The sequence below is a fragment of the Suricata suricatta genome, chromosome 2 (genome assembly GCF_006229205.1).
Source record: "Suricata suricatta isolate VVHF042 chromosome 2, meerkat_22Aug2017_6uvM2_HiC, whole genome shotgun sequence".
NCBI lineage: Eukaryota > Metazoa > Chordata > Mammalia > Carnivora > Herpestidae > Suricata > Suricata suricatta.
The window spans coordinates 146,997,044-147,015,770 of NC_043701.1; the positions used below are offsets into that span (position 1 = coordinate 146,997,044).

Sequence of the window (18,727 nt, forward strand, 5' to 3'; positions counted from 1 at the left end):
ATTAATTCCCGGGATCTGTGAATATTACCTTACATGGCAAACAGATCTTCTTCCCCCCAGAGTGAAAGAAATCCTTGTAAATAGCTCTGACCCAGATAAAAAGCCTGCACACCGGTGATTTTTTTTTTCCCTATCTTGTCTTTGGGGCACATGCTCAGGGCCTTTGTGAATTCATGACTAGGGCATGTCGATCTCCACCTCTCAGTTCCAGCCTCACCTTACTCCTCCCTAATTCCCAGGTGCAGGCCCCTGGCCCCTACTCCAGGCTCCCTTCCATGCCCAGCTTCCCCTCCCTCAGATGGCAGGGCCTGGTCCCCTTCACTGCCCTCTTCATTTCTTTTCTATCTTCTTTGCAGAAGCCTCTACTCCTGTTCCAAGGTCAGCCAAGCCTCTCTTTCCATGCACACCCTGGGACCCCTCTGCTGCCACCTTCTAATGTGCAGTTTTCATAACAAGGTAGGTTAAGTACCCACGTGGGAAAACCAGGGGCACGTGCACTTTGCATACAGGGCATGAACTTGGGCAGGGGCTTCCTATGTGCAGCCATCTGCCTGTGTCTTCTGGAATTCCCAGTAGAGACAGAGCAAAGGTGAATAGGTCCCTGCCCTGGGCCCGGCGGCACTCACTGCTGCTCCCCACGGGCTACTGCTGGCTGGCCTGCGCCTGGGCTGGCCCTTGGGGTACAGCGTATCGTCAGGTCACCTCATCAGACTGGCGGGGGCCGTGCTGCTGGGAGACTGGAAGCCTGTCGGCTCACAGAGCCCTTCGAGACCTGAGCGCACTGCGTTCACAGCCACGGCTTCCCAGAAGGAAGTCTAAATTTGGACGGCCCACTGGAGGCACGTGATGAAGAGGTGGCAGTCACTGACGTCCTGCCCAGAGCCCCGGCTCTCACTGTTCTGTAGGTGCGGGGTGGCAGAGGGTGGCCTCTTTGCTCACATGCCTGCAATGCTCCCAGAGGCCTTCTGTCTGCAGGGAGCTTGGCACATGCAGGGCAGGCCAGAGATGCCCCCCACCTCCAAGCAGCTGGTGGAACTAAGAGGGGTAGCCCCCACCACCCCTCGCTCCATGGGCAGGGCACCTCTGAGGCCTGCCCCCCAGGGTCCCTACAGACACCCCAGAGTTGGACCCTGGGTTCCCATACCCGGAGTGGCTTTCTCCCTCCCTCTTCCCTTCACCCTGCTTTTTGGGAATCACCACTGAATAAAACTGCTTGGAGCCTGGTCTCAGGCTCTGTCTCTGGGGGAGGCCAGGCTACCAAAACCCCCCGACTGCGGATCCAGGCCTTCTGGACGCAGACTGGCCTCATCTTCAAGGCACATCTACTTAGTTCCATAACAATCACATTTGAAAACTGGGAATTTTTTTTAATCGTTTTGTAACTGCCAACACGGTAGCAGCTCCTCGGATTAAAATATTTCCCTTATTCCCACCACATCTCAATTCTCTGTTTCGAGATTCATGATAAAGCTTACTTTAAGGCTCTGTATCTGTGCTGGTGGGTTTTCCCTGCACTTATTTGCATGTGATCCAGATGTTGTGTTTGGACCTTCATCCTAAGATATGCCCGTTGCCTGGTTTCCCTTGTGCTTATTGTGAATTTTAAAATCCAATTTCCGAAAGCGAATTACCCAGACAATTGATTGCATTTTCTAATATGCCCCCAGATTTGCAATGTCCTCTAGATTCTGAGTAGCGCTTGGGGACAGCGCTGATGTTCCTACAGGGAGGAGCACGCTGCAGGAGGTCTGCCCTTCCAGGCCAGAGGCGCAGTGACACACCCAGCAGGGCCACCAGGGCCAGCTCCGGCGCAGCGCTGACAGGGGCTCAGGCCTACCTGGGCTGATCTCAAAGAGGTGCTTCCCTGCGTCCTCGGGGCCAGGAAGGAGTTCCGTCACCCGGGTCCCTTGTAGAGAAATAAATCCCTAAAGTGAAGAGACAAAAACACCGGAGGCATGAAATGGCTGGGAAAGGGCTCTTGTGGTCAAGGCTCCTGGAGAGAGGGTGGGGCTTGGGGTTAGGGGCCCAACCCTCCAGGTGCTGGCAGGGCAGACAGGGTGCTGGCAGGAGCCTGCGTGGATGGCATCCCGGGTGGACTGGGATGGACATTACAGTTTGCACACATGATTGGAAGAGCTCTGCCCACAGGCAGAGCCTGGTGGGGTTACTCCCTGGTTAAGACATGGAAACGCACATCTGAGGCAGGGAGGAGGCCCCCATCCTCACCCCCTTCCACCCCCTCACCCCACCCCGTTCTAATGCGGCCACCAGTGGCCTTCCTGGGGCATGAGGTTTAGGCTCTGAAGAGTCAGGGAGGCGAAGGCTGCCACACAGGGGCTGGCTTCTTGCATGTGACTGTCCCTGAGGTGACGTGGGAGATCGACAGCTCTGTGAGTCTGGTTCTGCCCCCTCCTGGAGGCTGGGATTTCATTTCCTGTTCAGTGGGAGTCAGCTAGCACACAGGTACCCGGCACGGATCGCGCTGTGTGCCTGGGGTGTCTGTGTATGTACATTACCCTACTCTCCAGTGCTGAAATCTGGTAGGCTAAGAGATGCAGAGAAAGACCATGGGGTGCAGGGACAGGCACACTGGGTTTGAGTCTCAACCCTGTACTTCTGGGCTGTGTGACCTCAGGCAGAGCACTTAACTTCTCTGAACCTCAGTTTCCCCATTCGGACAATGGCGCAGTAACTCCCACTCCTTGGGGGACATTGAGACACCAGATTCCTGTTCGGGAGGTCCTGCTCGAGATGGGTGCTGTCACAACCACCTTTCCTCTAGTCCTTTTCCCACCCACAGCGCTAGGCAGGGCCTCCTTTTTCCCTTTCTCTGTTCCCGACTCATCTCTGCTATGGCTTTCCTTCATTTTGTTCGTGTTCAGATTTCCTCATTTAAGATTACATGTACAGTCTGGCTGTACATTTTTGGCTCTCTCCATGCAAAACCTATTTTAAATTCCATTTCTATAGCGTACATCTGGGGCTTAAGTCCTGGCTCAGTTACTGAGTGGCTGTGTGACCTCAGACAAATTGCTTAACCTCTCTGTGCAATCTCACAACTACCTTATTCGTGAAACAGGAATGATAATGGTGCTTTGTGGGGCTGCTGTGAGCACTGAATGAAAGAGTCCTGGGAAGGCCTTCCAGCAGTGTGTGGCACATAGTAAAGCACGCTTGCATCTGCGTTTGCCCAGGTGAGGGCACCTCCTCGTGTCACCTCCAGTCCCCAACTCCTGTGTGTGCTCACAGAGTGCTCTTCTCCCCACGCCATCATTTCCAGGCAATTCCTGGGTTTAACACGGTAGCTGGAGCCTCCACCCGGCCGCTGGTGTCTCAGGCTGCAAGGGACACGTGGACACACCTTTTCTCACAGAAGCCAGTAAAGGCAGGCCAATGTCGTTGCTTTAGAGAATTACAGCAATAAACCAGAGAATCAGCTGGTAATTGTTGTAACTGAATTATCGGTTACTTTCTTGCTAGGGAATCTGGAACCACTGGGAATAAGTTAGGAGTGCAGCCCCAGTGTGGGGACACGGGTTCATGGGGGGGCGTGGACAAGACCCGTCACTGGCTGACGGAATGATGTCTGGTGCCTGCTATTTCAGTAACTAGGCACTTGCTTGATTCCTCTGGTCCTCAAGATTGCTCATCCGTAAAATGGGAGTAACACGGTCGACACTGACATTACCTTTTATTCCAGCTAAATAGAAAAGCGGTCGCAGCTACTGTTTATGGGGCTGGTTCTATATTCCTGGCTCTTGTTTAAGTCATTGGATCTAATCTTTCTGGAGACCTCACGGGGCAGATACTACTCTTCCCATCTTCCTGGAGGACCAGAAGGAGGGTGAGGAGAGAGAGCAAACGGCTCCCGGTCCCACTGCTGGCAAGGGCAGGCTGGGAGGTGCACCCGGCCGCGTCTGACATCGGAGTACTTCACCTCTCATTTGTGACAGCAGCTGCTGTCTGACTTTGGGCGCAAGAAGCCATCATGGAGAATCAGACTGTGACTTTGGAACCCACTGTTCTCCTCTCAGTCTGTGAATCCCAGTAGCCTCCCGCCGCAGCAGGGGACCTTCAGAACTGGCTTGGGGCCACCCAGACCCCTCCTGCCTCCATGGGTCGAGAGCCCGGCTTAGATCCCAGCGCGTGGCTGGGGCACTGGGTGGGGGCAGAGGAGCAGCGGAGGCAGTCTGCTTTCCCGTTCCTCCAGATGGCCGTGAGCCACGTGAGGAGTCCCTAGGAAGGGCCCAGGGGAGACACTCAGGGCAGGGCTGAGCCTTGAGCAGCTGGGAGAATCGCCTTAGAGTTTGTCAAAACACAGGGCACCGGGTCTGTGCGCTGGCAGACGCTTAACATAGGCTCTCAGGAACACATAAGGCCACCAAATTTGTAGTGTTTGCCAACTGCTGTGATATAAATAACTCCCGTGGCTGATTTTATAAATTGACAGAAAAGTCGACAAGAAATCAGTAAGGATATAGATGGCCTGAAAGACCACCATCAACTAACTTGACCTAATTGATGCTTCCCCCCTCAAAAGCAGAGCATACATTCTTTTTAAATGCACTTGACACTATGATGGCCATAAACAAGTCTCAATTAGTGGGAAAGAATTTAAATACAACATTATGGGGGCGCCATGGGTGGCTCAGTTGGTTAAGCAGATGAATTTGGCCAAGTCATGATCTCACGGTTTGTGGGTTCGAGCCCCGCGTCAGGCTGTGTGCTGACAGCTGTCTCAGAGCCTGGAACCTGCTTCAGATTCTGTTTCTACCTCTCTCTGCCTCTCCCCTGGTCATGCTCTGTCTCTCTCTTTCTCTCTCTCAAAAATAAATAAATATTAGAAAAAAACACAACACAATACAACAAAACATTGTGTTCTCTGACCACAATGGAATTAAGTTAGAAATCAGTAAGAGAAAGATTTCTGGAAAATCCCCAAATATGTGGAAACCCCATGAATATACTTCTAAATAATCTGTAGGTCAAAAAATAAAGAAATTAAAAAGTACCTTGTACCGGATAAAAACAAAAACACGACATTTAAAAATTTGCAAAATGCCTTTCAAGAAGTACTTAAAGACTGAACTATAGCATTCAGTGCTGATATTTGGAAAAAAGGCCTCTTAGGTCTGCACCTTGAGAAAGAGCATAAAGAATGGCAAGTTAATCCCAAAGTAAAAGAAAGAAAAAAATAAAGATCAGAGTGGCTACAAATAAATAGAAAAATCATAGAGAAAATCAATGAAACCAAAAGCTGGTTTTTAAAGGAGATCAATACAAGTGATAAGCTTTTAGTCAGACTAATCAGAGGAAAAAAAGAGATTACCAATATCAGGAATGAGAGAGGTGATATTACTGGAGATTCTTCAGATATTAGAAGGATAAGGTGATGTTAGGAACAACATTATGCTAGTTAGACAGCGGAGCTGAAATGGACCAGAAAGACACAAACTATGGACCCTCACTCAGGGAGAAATAGCCACATAGCCCCATACCTTGCACAGAAATGGAACTTGTAGCTAAAAATCTTCCCACAAAGAAAACTCTAGACTTAGATAGCTTTATTAGTGAATTCTATAAAATACTTAAAGAAATAGTACCAATACTATCCACAGTTTTCTTGAATATTAAGAAAGAGAGCCTATTTTCCAATGCATTTTATGAGGCCAGCTTTATCATTACATATAACCAGTCAAAGTTATTACAAGAAAACAACATGACAGATGAAGATCCCCCAGACACATAGATGCCAAAATTCTCAGCAAGAATTTAGCAAATCAAATGTAACAACATGTGAAAAGGCAAACTGTAATTCACCATATTAATAAAGTAGAGAAAGGATAGGATCATCTCAGTAGATACAGAAGACACATTGGAAAAAATACAACATCCATTCCTGGTTAAAAATTTCAACAAATTAGGGATAAAACCAACTCCCTCAGCCTGATAAATGGTATCTATAAAAAACTAAAAGCTAATACCATACTGAAAGTCCTTACCCTAAGACCATGATGTTTATTCTTATCACTTTTATGACATATTACACCAGAGTCCTAGCTCCTATAGCAATGCAAGAAAAAAGGTGCTCAGATTGGAAAGGAAGAAGTAAGGGGCGCCTGAGTGGCTCAGATGGTGTCCGACTTCAGCTCAGGTCACAACCTCATGGTTTGTGAATTCTAGCCCCGCGTGTGGCTCTGTAATGACAGCTCAGAGCCTGGAGCCTGCTTCAGTTTCTGTGTCTGCCTCTCTCTCTGCCCCTCTCCTGCTTGTGCTCTCTCCCCCCCCAAAATAAATAAACATTTAAAAAATTGTTTTTAAAAGTGAGGAAGTAAAAGTGCTTTCACAGACAGCTTAATTGTCTATATAGAAAATCTGGTGAAAACCTACAAAAACTAAACTACTAGTTTGTAGTTACTAGAACTGATAAGTGAGTTTGGTGAGGTTGCAAGGGTACAAGAGAAATGCACATAACTGACTCATATCTCTAGATACTAACAATGAACAACTGGAAACTGAAAATCAAAACCATTTTTAATTTGCATCAAAAATATGAAATATTTAGAGATGAGCATGGCAAAAGATGTTTAAGATCTGTTCACTAAAATCTATAAATCATTACTGGGAGAAATGAAAGAAGACATAAATAAATGGAGAGACACACTGTGTTCATGGGTCAGAGGACCCTTCATTGCTCAGATGTCAATTCTCCCCAAATTGCTCTCTAGATTGAATACAATCTCAGTCAAAATCCCAAGGGGTGTTTGGTAGAAACTGACCAGCTGATTCTAAAATTCATGTGGAAACATAAAGGACCTGTAATAGCCAGACAATGTTGAAACAGCAACAAATTTGGATGGAGATCTAATACTGCCAGATTTCAAGACTTATAATAAAGTTACAGTTATCACAACCATTGTGGTATTGGCATCAATATAGACAAGTAGATTAATCAAACAGAATAGGACGTTTATACACACACACACACACGCACACACACAAAAGTTATAGGCAATCCAGTGAAGAAAGGAAGTATCTTCAGTAAATAGAGGTGAGCAATTCCATATTCACATGCAAAAATAATAAACTTTGATCCGTGGCTCACATCATGTACAATAATATGCTGAAATGAATCATAGACCTAAATGTAAAATCTAAGACTGAATCTGCTGGCAGAAAGTGTTTATAACTTTGGATTAGGCGAAGATTTCTTAGATCCATCAGAAGCTCACTTCATGAAACAACTAACTGATAATTTGACTCATTTAAATAAAAACTCTGTTCCTTAAAAGATACTAAGAGAATGAAAACATGAGAAAGAAATGAGAATATGAGACTCTCTGAGAATGAAAAAATATTTGAAAATCATGAGTCTGATAAAGGACTTTGACCCAAAAATATAAAAGCATTCTCAAATTTAATAATGGGGAAACAATCAAAATTTAAGAACATTTGAACAGATACTTTATCATAGAAGATACAAGGATGGCAAAGAAGCTCACAGAAAGACCCTCTACATCACTGGGCATTCTCATACGCTTGACATTTGACAAACTCTTTTTGAAGGCAATTTTGCAATCAATAAAATATCCCTTTAACCTAGTGGTGAATTTTGAGAATTTGTATCAAGGAAAGACAAACGCACGAAGATACAGGTACAATGATGCTCATTGAAGCATTGTTTTCCTAACGGAAAAAGTGGAAAACAGCTTACTTGTCCATCAAAGGGGGAGTGGTTAAATTATTTCGGGCACAACCATGCAGAATGAGGTAAATGCAAAAGGCTTCTAATCTGAATTGTTAAGTAAAAAAAACAGGGCGCTAGAAAAATAATTGTAGTATGATTCCATCCCAATTTCTGTTACCGCCCTCTCTCAAGAACCCACACGTTACGAAACATACAGAAATGGCCCTGACAGCTTACACTTCGGGACGGAGTGGTGAGGCAGCTCTCTGGTTTGCCCTATAATGCTGGCATCAAAATATAGGAAATTTAATAAAAGTAAAAAAAGAAAAAATGCAGGGGTGCCTGGGTGGCTGTCGGTTAAGCGTCTGACTTCGGCTCAGGTCATGATCTCATAGTCCGTGAGTTCAAGCCCCGTGTCGGGCTGTGTGCTGACAGCTCAGAGCCTGGAGCCTGTTTTGGATTCTGTGTCTCCCTCTCTTTCTCTCTCTGCTCCTCCCTGGCTCTCACTGTCTCTCTCTCTCTCAAAAATAAATAAACATTAAAAAAAAAAAGGCAGTCAGACACTTCACAGAGTGCTGCCCACACCTAAACGCTGTTGCCAACTTTCCGCTGTTACTCCCAGATGGAACGCTCCTCTTTTGATGTGTCAAGGGCCAGGCCAGCATTTGCTCAGCCAGAATGCCCCTCTGTCATTCTCATGCAAACGTCAGTGATCTTCCCTTCCTCCTCCTTTCTGCAAACATTTGGAGCTACTGGCATCTCCACTTTCATGGGACCAAAATCTAGTGACAGCTATGCTCCAAGCCCTCTAACCAGCATGCAAGGGTCTGCCCACTGGAGAAGCTGCCGCAGCTCGCTGGGCAAAATGATCCCTCTTGGACACGATTCCCAGGGCACCTGGCGGTCTGGAGGCCTCAGCTCGGCCCCAGGGGACTGACAGTAAGGGTAACAGCAGCAACAGGACAAAAGATTTCTGTTCCTCTCCATTGAGTTGTCTCACCTTCAGGACTCACCCACGTTGCAGGAAGGTAAGCAACAATTACCCTTTAGGTCTGGGGTGGTGTGGGACTGTGGTGGAAACCTCACAGGTGCATCTGCAGACAGATCTGGTGTCGATCCTCTACCGCTGCTTACCCACAGTAAGCATGTGAACTAGGCTGCCTCGCCCAGCCTCAGTTTCCCTCTCTGTTCAATGGGGTTTTGGGGGAACCAAATGGGATAGAGTGAGCAGAGGACTTGGTGTGCAGTAGCAGACACCCAGGACGGCAGCATGGTGGAGGTGACCTTGTAAGAGCTTAATGACTGGGACTCTGGGTCAGACAGGAGAGCCTCAGTTTCCCCCCTATGTCACATGCTGTGTTTTATAGATTTCATGAGCTCATGCCTGGATAGCACCCAATTCAGTGCCTGTCCAGAGTAAGTGATGTTGTAATTTCTGAATTATTTCATAGTCAGGGAATGGGGTCCGCTTATGACCATTTCATGGGAGTTAGAATATTTATAAACGTTTCAAAATAATTCTAGAGGTTTGAATTATTGTGACATTGTCACTGAGGTGGGACTCAAGCAGCTCCTGGGCTGAGGCCAGGGTTTCTTACCTGGAAAAAGGAAGATATTAACTTCTGTCCTTTGTTCCTCCCCGGCCGCCTGAGCTAGTGCCTTGTAAGCACTAAAGTCTGAATGAATAGGGAGCAATTGTCATAATTATTATTGTTAAACCTATTTTGGTCACCACATCAGTTTGTTCTGGCAACATCCCCTCTCCCAATAAGACCATCGCTTGTGGCACAAAATAAGGTCTGATGTAGATTCAGGAGTCTCAGGAGGGTGACAGTGGGGTTCCTCCTTAGTAGTTTGCGATGACAGCCCTGTGGGGACCTCCTGCAGGACCTGGGGTGTCCGCACTCCTCCCACTGGTCTGTTTTAGGGTTCGTGATAGTTCTGAGAACATCGCCCTCTAATTGAGCTCTTTCTCCAACCTGATCAAAGGCTGGCTGTCTGGGAAGTCTTCATTTTTCACCCTGTCTGGAGGGAGACTGTCTGAAGAACCAACTTCTGAAATGCTCCTTAGCAAGGACATGATAAGATTTTCCCCCGGCAGCATCTTGGAAAATTGCAGACACGTTTCAAAAAGCAATCACTCAAGGTTCCTTATCTCCTGTAATTCTGATTGTGGCCTCAGATCAATCTTAAAAAGCTTTAGCCTCTGACACTCAACCAGGAACTGAACCACTCCGAATTTTAAATAACACAGATCGGAACGAAGTTCAGTGCCAAGCAGAGAACGCCCTCTTTTTCCTTATCACTCAAGCCTGGAACCAGGGCTATTACTGTCTAAAATGCAGATATTAAGAAAGGCAACCTGAAGTTGTAGACAAATTGCTTTTTGGCCGAGGTGCTTTCCCTCCCTAAGGGGTCGAGATGAGTCACTTGTCCAGCCTGTGTCTTTCCTAAGGACTTGGTCCCAAAGCTTCTCCCAGCAGATTCCAGAGTGATGCTGTGTCCCGTGCACTCCAAACACATTTGGTGTGCTCCGCGTGTCCCCGCACCCTGCTTTACTACTGACTTGCTGGCTCTCCCAAGTCTCCCTGGGGAGCCTGTCCCTGGGTGTACCCTGAGGGACAGCACTGTGGATTGAAGGAAGCAGGGCTTTGGGGTCTAAGCACCAGCTCCCTGCCCCCTCAGCTGCCCACAGTCCCTGAATCCCTTACCTGTGGGGCTGCCCATCCCAGGGCCCCGCCAGGCCCATGATATGGTCAATCCAGCTGGGATCCAAGGGTGAGCCTGGGACCTGGGGCCTGTGGCAGACTTGCAGCTCTAAGCAGGGGGTCTGGGGGAGCCCCCATGAGCCCTCTGGCCTCACAGCTAACAGCCAAACCCAACCCCCCCAGGGAGTATCCTTTGCATGGTAGGTGGGTGCTCTTTCTGGGGTCCTGGTTTTTCCTGTAGTTAGTTAGTTAGTTAGTTCTGTGCCACTCCAGGCTCTTAGTCTAGACCCCCATGTACCCCTGACCTGCATTGAGTCATTTCTGGGCCATTCCTTTAGGTGGCTCCATCTCATTGGATTCCTAAGCCTCTTAGCAGGTGGTGGGGTTGAGTCCGTGACCTGGGTCCTCAGCTAACACCGCGGTTCCACCCTGGTGAGGGAGCCTTGGGCTCAGCCTCTCACCCCAGGCCCTGGTCCTCAATGTGGGCATTCTAATGCCCATGACCATGGGAATGAAACGCAATGCCTTATTGGAAAGTGTCTGTGTAGAGCCAGTGCTCACTAGATTTAGTGTCCTGGCCTCACGTGGTCACCCTGGCAGGCTCACAGTGCCTGTGGTGGTGAGTAGTCTTCCAGGTGTGCAGGGTAACTAGTACTTGTGACCAGTGGACCAGAATGCTCACACAGGGGTTTTCTGAACCCTCTAGTGGTGACAAAGCTCTGGCCAGTGGGACTGGGTGGGAGTGACCTCCAGCCTTTTCTCTTCCTCCCCCACTGGGTCCACCTTGGAGGCTTTGAGAGACAGATAATAAGCTTGCCACCTGGTCCACAGCAAAAGATATATCTTTATTATGTTTAGGTGCTGGGATTTCAGGACCATTTAGCCTTGTTTATGGTAACGATTTAGAAGTTATTTTGAGAAATTAAATTTTAGATAATTTTATCCTAAACTTCTCACTTGGCCACATACACACACATACACACACAAAGTTTTAGAATCATAGCACTATTTTAAACATTGTATTTTTATGTAGGCCAAGCTGTTTAATTAATAAAGATTATTCTCTTGCTTCTCTGATTGGATGTTGCGGGGGGAAAGGCAATGAGAGATCAGGCCCATCTACTCATGGTATGGTATTATAAGCCATGGAGAAGCTGCCTCACTCTTGAGGTTGGAGGCGCTACGCAGGGCTTGGAGGGCCATCTGGGTTCTGGCTTCGAACTGTGATGGCCATGTAGTACCCACTTCCTGCCTGACTTTTTGGACTAGAGCACTGGAAGGAGCCCAGCAGGGCTGTAGGTTGCTGTGTAAGTAAGGGTTCATGGCTACCACAGCAGTCCCTGGCCAGTGCCTGGCCATTGTAGGATCACCCCTGGACAGAGTGGCCTCTCTTCCCCCATGGCTCACTGGACCCAATGGTAGGCCTCTTTGCCTCCTTAAAATACCTGGTTTTCCAGAGGGAGGACTTAAGGGAGAAACGGAGATAAGCCTGATCCATGTGGAGCCGGGGCACTCGGTATCTGCGGCAGAGAGCTGGTGCATTCGCGTGGGCACCAGCCGTCAGCGGCACATGCTCGGAGCTCCTTAAGGGGAGAGCGTCTTCACTGGCTACCTGCCTCGTTCCAGTATTTTCTCTGATCCAGAACTTGGGTAGATTTCTGTTCCACCTCAGAGCTCACCCTGCTCTTGGCTCTTTGGAGCTTACCTAGTGGGTTTGGAAAAGCCTCTGGTGTTCCCTCTGAACTGGGAGCCCTTGGTAGGCTGTACCCCTTGGCCCCTGTCCCACAGCATGAAGGGGGTGTATGCGGGGGGAAGACACAGGGGCTCTCCACAGCCCGGGGTCCGTGGCAATGAACCATAAGCCTGCTGTTCCATGCGGTCATCCCTGGCATCTTTCTAGCCTTCTGACCCCATGATGGACAGGCGGTGCCAGAGGCTGACTCTGTTTACTCAGCCTGGCCCGTGTTTCAGGGCACATTTCTCCACAAGTTTGTTTCTGCTCAGAATCTGCACTATTGGATGTGTTGATGCTGGGTCCGGGGGCTCGCCTTGGATGGGAGGGCCCCACCCGTGGCTGGAAATGGTTCGGTTCTGTCTTATTGCTCTCGAGGCTCTGCAATTAGTGCTGTGCCCTGGGGCCCCTGGGGCCTCTGAGGGTGGCCACTGTACTGTTTAGTTGAGAAGAGGTTAGTCTAAGACACACGACACACTGACCTGTGCCCCGATGACCTGTGACAATGACTGCTGCCAAAGGGTACAGGCTGTGGTTTACTGAGAAAGGCACACCTCATCCCCATCCTCTCAAAAGCTGCTCTTCATTCAGGAAATGCTCCCTGTGTCCTTGGGGGACAAGACGAGGCGGCAGACCTGCACGGACACTCCCAATCTCCTCCATTTTGCTCGGGGGTCTACTAATGTATGAAGGAGCTAGAATGCCCCAAATATAATTAAAAGTAAGTTATTCTGGTCTAAACAATGAATGAAATATATTTCCCATGCTGCCTCAATGTCATTTGATTCATTTTTCTGCCTAGTAATTGACAAAGCTAGCAATTTACCAATCAGTCTTGTAGCTATTACTGTAAATTAACTGGGTTCAATCGAAAGCCAAAGGACTGATTACAAGTGGGAGACATTTAAGTACTATAAGCTAATATCCGTGCTGACTTAAATTAACAGACCCTGAGAGAAGCTCATGATATTTCCACGAATAGTTAGGCCACACTCAAGGAAACATAGAAGTCATTTTTAGAAGGCGAAGATCCGTTTTGTTGGCAATGACACTCTGGGTGCAAAAGAATTCGGGGGCAACCAGACCCCTATCACTTGTGACATATATTCTTGAGTGTGCCATCAAAGCTCTTAGGATCTTGGTTTTCTTTCGCTACAACAGTGGCAAATGTTGCCATATAATGATTAATGGTAGGTACTTACAAGGTATTACTGGTCTTGTTATTTCAGGAGCTCACCTTCAAAACCACTGCTGAATTGCACAAAATAAGCTTTATTTAAAAAAAATTTTTTTAATGTTTATTTATTTTTGAGAGAGAGACAGAGTGTGAGCAGGGGAAGGGCAGAGAGAAGAAGCACAGAATCTGAAGCAGAATCCAGGCTCTGAGCTGTCAGCACAGAGCCCAACACGGGGCTCAAACCCACAAACCATGAGATCATGACCTGAGCTGAAGTCGGCTGCTTAACTGACTGAGCCACCCAGGCACCCCCAAAATAAGCTTTAAAACACATATTTTTGCATGATTCCTTCAATCTTATATTTTTCCTTCCCATGCCAGATGCAGAAGAAAATGGTTTTAACTAAACATTGTCTAAAAATTGTTTTAAAATGAAGTGGCTGCTGTTACCAATTTGAATTTACTAAGTATGTTTCTATTTGATTTAAAGTAACTGACTAGAATTTTCATTTTGATTTGCTTAATAGTGGGGAGTTATATATCTCAAACAGCTTCAAAAATATAAAGCTTCCTTTAAGGAAAGCCATAAATTCTGATATTTGAACCTAAATAAATGAAGACTTTCTCTTTCTAGAAGACTCCAAAGAGAAATTCTTTGTAACAGAAGCATTTGAGGTTGTCCCCAAGGGCATTTTTTTTAAAGTAGGATTCATACCCAGCATGAAGCCCAATGTGGAGCTCAATGTAGAGCCCAATGTGGGGCTTGAACTCACGACCCTGAGATCAACACCTGAGCAGAGATCAAGAGTCGAACGTTTAACCAACTGAGCCACCCAGGTGTCCCCCAAGGACAGTTTAAACAAGAAAACATTCAGTGTTTAATTTTTCTTTGCTGCACCAACAGTAATGTTACTATCAGTCCCCACTTAGCTCATGGCGACTTCTAATGCCCCGTGGAGGACACCTGCTCACTAGCTCTTCAGTTATCCTGAGGCAGTGAGTGGGGCTTTTGCTATACTTCAGCACCTTTCTGTCATGCTTGCGTGTTCCTTCTCAGTGCAGCTAGACTGGCTAGAATTCACTGTGGCAAGATCTATGGTAGCAGCTAGGGAAGTAATTCGTCGCTTGCTCTTCTGTGGACAGAGATTTGCAGTGGAAAGGAGGAAGGAGGAAGAGAAGTCAGGCTCCCCAGAAGTTCTAAGGAAGTCAGGGGGCAAGTTCACTAGAAAGCCAAATGGGACCACTTGGAGACAGCAGCTGCAAAGGGCCCTGGCATCAAGGTCTGTGTCTATCAGCTCTCTTGCCACCAATTGTGGCTCCATGAAGACCCTTGCCAGGTGCCATGGTTGGAGCTCTTTACCAAATGGCCGCCTAAGACTGAGGGTGGTGTCGACAGCAGGAACTCTGGGAAATTGCCCTGGTCTGGCCAGACCCCCAGAGCTTGCTTGCTTCTTCCACCTTGTGTTTCACTCATCCAGAATGGAACTTCTACAAACCACCATGGTTTGGCTGACTCTAGTTATTGTGCCTCTATTCCATGAAAGGTCTCTACTGACATTTTGGCTTTGAGAGTTTAAAGGGTACTCAGAGATCCTCTCTGGCCAACTTCCTATTCAATGACCAACCGTCTTTGAAGCCAAGTGGCGGTCTGTCCTCAGCTTCCCCAGCACCAGGGATGGAGCTCAGCCCTGACCAGGAGACCACTCTGATAAACAGAGAGTTCTTCACATATAGGAGGACATGGTGGCCTTTGTGTAATCCCACTTGTCCTGGCTACAGCTTCTGGAGGTTCATAGAATAGATCTAGTTTTGTTCACATGAGGTGCAGTGCCTGAACTGGTGTCCTTCCCAGGATCTGTCTTCACTAGATGATTTATTCAGTCCGTCTCTATGTGGACAGGAGTTCAGACCCCCTTGCCATCCTGGGTGCCCTGCTACACTGCAAGTGTGGTGCCTCGAGGGGCTATCATGTGACAGTTGTGACCTGGTATGACCACAGCAGAGCTTAATGGGATTTCCCATCCCTTGTTCTGATTTCTCTCCATCTCAATAACAACCCGCAGCCCCCAGTTCTTCTGGCAACCTTATCTCACTGTGAGTCTCTACTAAGCTTTTAAGCTAATTAAAACTCTTACCTCTGCCTCATTCAACCTGTTTTTAATCTAGGTCTCCCTATTCTGTGAAATCAAGTGATTTGTTTTGAACCAAAAGGAGGGCTTTGTATTTTATCTTAACAATTTCCCATGAAACCAGCCTGTCAAAGTCATTTTGAATCTCCATGCTGTTTTCCACCTTTGCTGTTCCTCCCTCCTCTGCAGATTCACTAAATGTATCTTTGGTTTTTTAAGGTCATCAAAAGCACACAACAGCATAAGGACTAAGGGAGTGGAGTGTGGAGTCACATTGTTTAGTTTGGGATCTTGGTGCTAGGACGGACTAGCTTTATGTGATCTCAGGCAAATCACTTAACCTCTCTGTACCTCAGTCTTCTTCTCTGGAAAGCGAGGATAATGACCATTCCTAAACTGTTTCAGTCATTTACTGCTGTATAGGAAACCTCCCCCCAGATCTTAGTGACTTAAAAAACTGATTTTCCCCCCCATTATTTCTCATGATTCCATGGGCCAGAATGCCCACTCATGCATCCTCAGAGCAGGGCAGTAGCTTCCCAGAGCAAAAGCAGAAGCTGCCTAGAGGCTCAAGAGCCGAACCTGGAACGTGCCCAGCATCACTTCTGTCTCACCAGAAACAGAGGAGAGGAAATCAATTCCAATTCCTATTGGGAGGAGCAGTGTGCACTCAGGGAGGGCAGGACCGGGTGGTGGCCGTCCTTGGAGACCATCATATCACATACCTTGTACGGTTGCTATGAACATTAAAGCAAGTTCATACATGCAAAGCATCTTGAACCATGCCTGGTTCACAATGCATGTAAGTGTTCGCTTTTCATTACATTCAAAGCCAGGAAGTAAGGCAGAGCCAAGACCAGGGTCATGGTGCGCGCCACTGGACTCCCCTTGCTTCATTGAGCTGGGTGACTCGCTAAGCCTTCCCTGGCTCCAGTTCCACCCAGGGGAGAAGACCACCGCTAGGGTGTCATCTACATGTAGAATCTCACTGTCATGGCAGCCCTATAAGGTCTGTGGTAATTCTCGTCTCACACAGAGGAATGGGGGCTCAGAGCAGGAGATCTCTTTTTTGGTTCCTAGCTAGTAAGCATGGAACCCAAACTCCAAAAGTCTGTCCTTCTCTATCATGTGGGATTCTGTAAAACAGCTTGCTGAGGTCCAGACAGCAGGTGTCCATGGCAGTCCTGACAGCCCCTGGCCTGGACTCATTGAAAAAGACAATGTGGATCTTGTGCAAGGCTGATCTCAGGGAAACCTGCAGGTTTGGGTGATCCTCACTTTCTGGATCTGCCACCTGCTTTTCACAGTTCATTTTATCGTTTATTTATTTATTTTTTATTTTTTAATGTTTATTAATTTGAGAGAGAGTGAACAAGTGAGGAGGGACAGAGAGGGAGACACTGAATCCAAAGCAGGCCACAGGCTCTGCACTGTCAGCACAGAGCCCGATGCAGGGCTCAAATTCACAAACCACGAGATCATGACCTGAGCCAAAGTCGGATGCTTAACCGACTAAGATACCCAGAAGCCCTTCACATTTCATTTTAGAAGCCTTCTTAATGCCTTGTGGAGCTCTTCTATTGTAGATCCCATTTGAAGGATTGAAGGACTCTTGTCCCTGAGAGTTTGGGCAGCTATGACACCACCACCACCCATTCCCATGGTCCGATCCTTAGTACAGCGAGGGCCCCAGAGCACCGCACCAATGCTGGGAGCAAGGGGGCTGCAAAGCTGCAAAGGCCTCCCCACATCTGCAACTCGTAGGTGTATAAATGGGATTTGAACCCAGGTTCTCTGATGCCAAATATGGAAAATCATAGTACTAAGCTTCTACTTCATCATTCTGAACGCCCCGTTCTCCGGGGGAAAAGCAGAAATGACTTCTATTTGCCTTCGTAAGCGTGCTGCGAGCCTCAAAGGGAATCATGAATGTTTATTCAACAAGTGTTTACTGCGCGTCTACTCTTATTGGGCACTGTTCTGGACACCGAGGACATTGTATAAACAAAACAGACGAAATCCTGACCTTGATGAGCTTACGTTCTAATAAAGGAACGCAGTCCAATTAGCGCCTTGCCGGCCATCAGGCATTTTACAAAAACAATTAAGTTGGATCCTACTGAAGATCCAACACAGGGCTGGGTCAGAATTCACTCATTCATTCAGTTTATTTCTTCATTCATTCATTTATCCATTCATTCAATTATTCATGTAGGCATCAAATATTACCAAGAATCAGTTATGTAGCAGCCGTGCTAGGTGGTGGGAAAAGAGAAAGGATAAGATAAACCTCGCCCTGCCTGAATGAAGTTTACAGTTGAGAATGGAGAACAGACATTAAACTCAGGAAGTGTTATAAAAAAAGCAGCAGCAGGGGGCCTGAGTGGCTCAGTCAGTTAAGCATTTGACTTCAGCTCAGCTCATGAACTCACAGTTCATAGGTTCAAGCCCCGTGCCGGGCTCTGTGCTAACAGCTAGCTCAGAGCCTGAAGCCTGCTTCGGATTCTGCATCTCCTTCTCTCTCTGCCCTTCCCCTGCCTCCACTGCCTTTCTTTCTCTCTCTCTCAAAAATGAATTAAAAAAAAACATTTTAAGAAAAAGCTGCAGCAGGGGCGCCTTGGTGGCTCAGTCGGTTAAACCTCCGGCTTCAGCTCAGGTCAGATCTCACGTTCGTGGGTTCGAGCCCCGCGTCAGGCTCTGTGCTGACAGCTAGCTCAGGGCCTGGAGCCTGCTTCTGGTTCTGTGTCTCCTTCTCTCTCTGCCCCTCCCCCTCTCATGCTCTGTCTCTCTCTGTATTAAAAATAAATAAAACATTAAAAAAAATTAAAAAAAAAAAGAAAAAGCTGCAGCAAAATCAACAACAATCATCATCATCATCATCATCATCATCATCATCATCACTGGTTTGAGCAACAGTTCACGGCCCATGAAGGATGCTCAGAGTACGCTAAATCAACTCTGGCTGAATGGGATTTACAAAATCTAGACGTGAGGGGGCATCTGACTATCTCTGCCTTGCTATGAGCAGGGGATGGCTCTGACCAGCCTGATAGCATCTTGATTACGGCCCTAGACAGGGCTGGGATAAGGGCAGTGCTGGGTGGAGCCTCACACTTGCCAAGTTGAGAGGTTCCACGGGCAGACATTAAGCAGCACAGCGAGGACTGCTTCCCGGAAGTCCTGCTGCACATCTGTCAGACTTCAGGAACTACGGTGGGGTACCCATCAGCCTAGGCCTGATGCCAGCCCCCCACTTCCCTCACCGGAAAAATCCAGGCACCGTCCCCATGGGCA

General features: G+C 47.5%; 1 protein-coding gene across 7 annotated transcripts in view; it reads right to left on the reverse strand.

Moving 5' to 3' along the window:
- ARHGAP22 (Rho GTPase activating protein 22) overlaps window positions 1-18,727 on the reverse strand; it is a 168,064-nt gene that overhangs the window by 86,729 nt on the left and 62,608 nt on the right. For all 7 annotated transcript variants that reach the window (XM_029932092.1, XM_029932094.1, XM_029932093.1 and 4 more), the window contains one exon: window positions 1,838-1,925. In XM_029932092.1, the coding sequence (XP_029787952.1) occupies window positions 1,838-1,925 (88 nt within the window). The remainder of the gene's footprint in view (window positions 1-1,837; window positions 1,926-18,727) is intronic.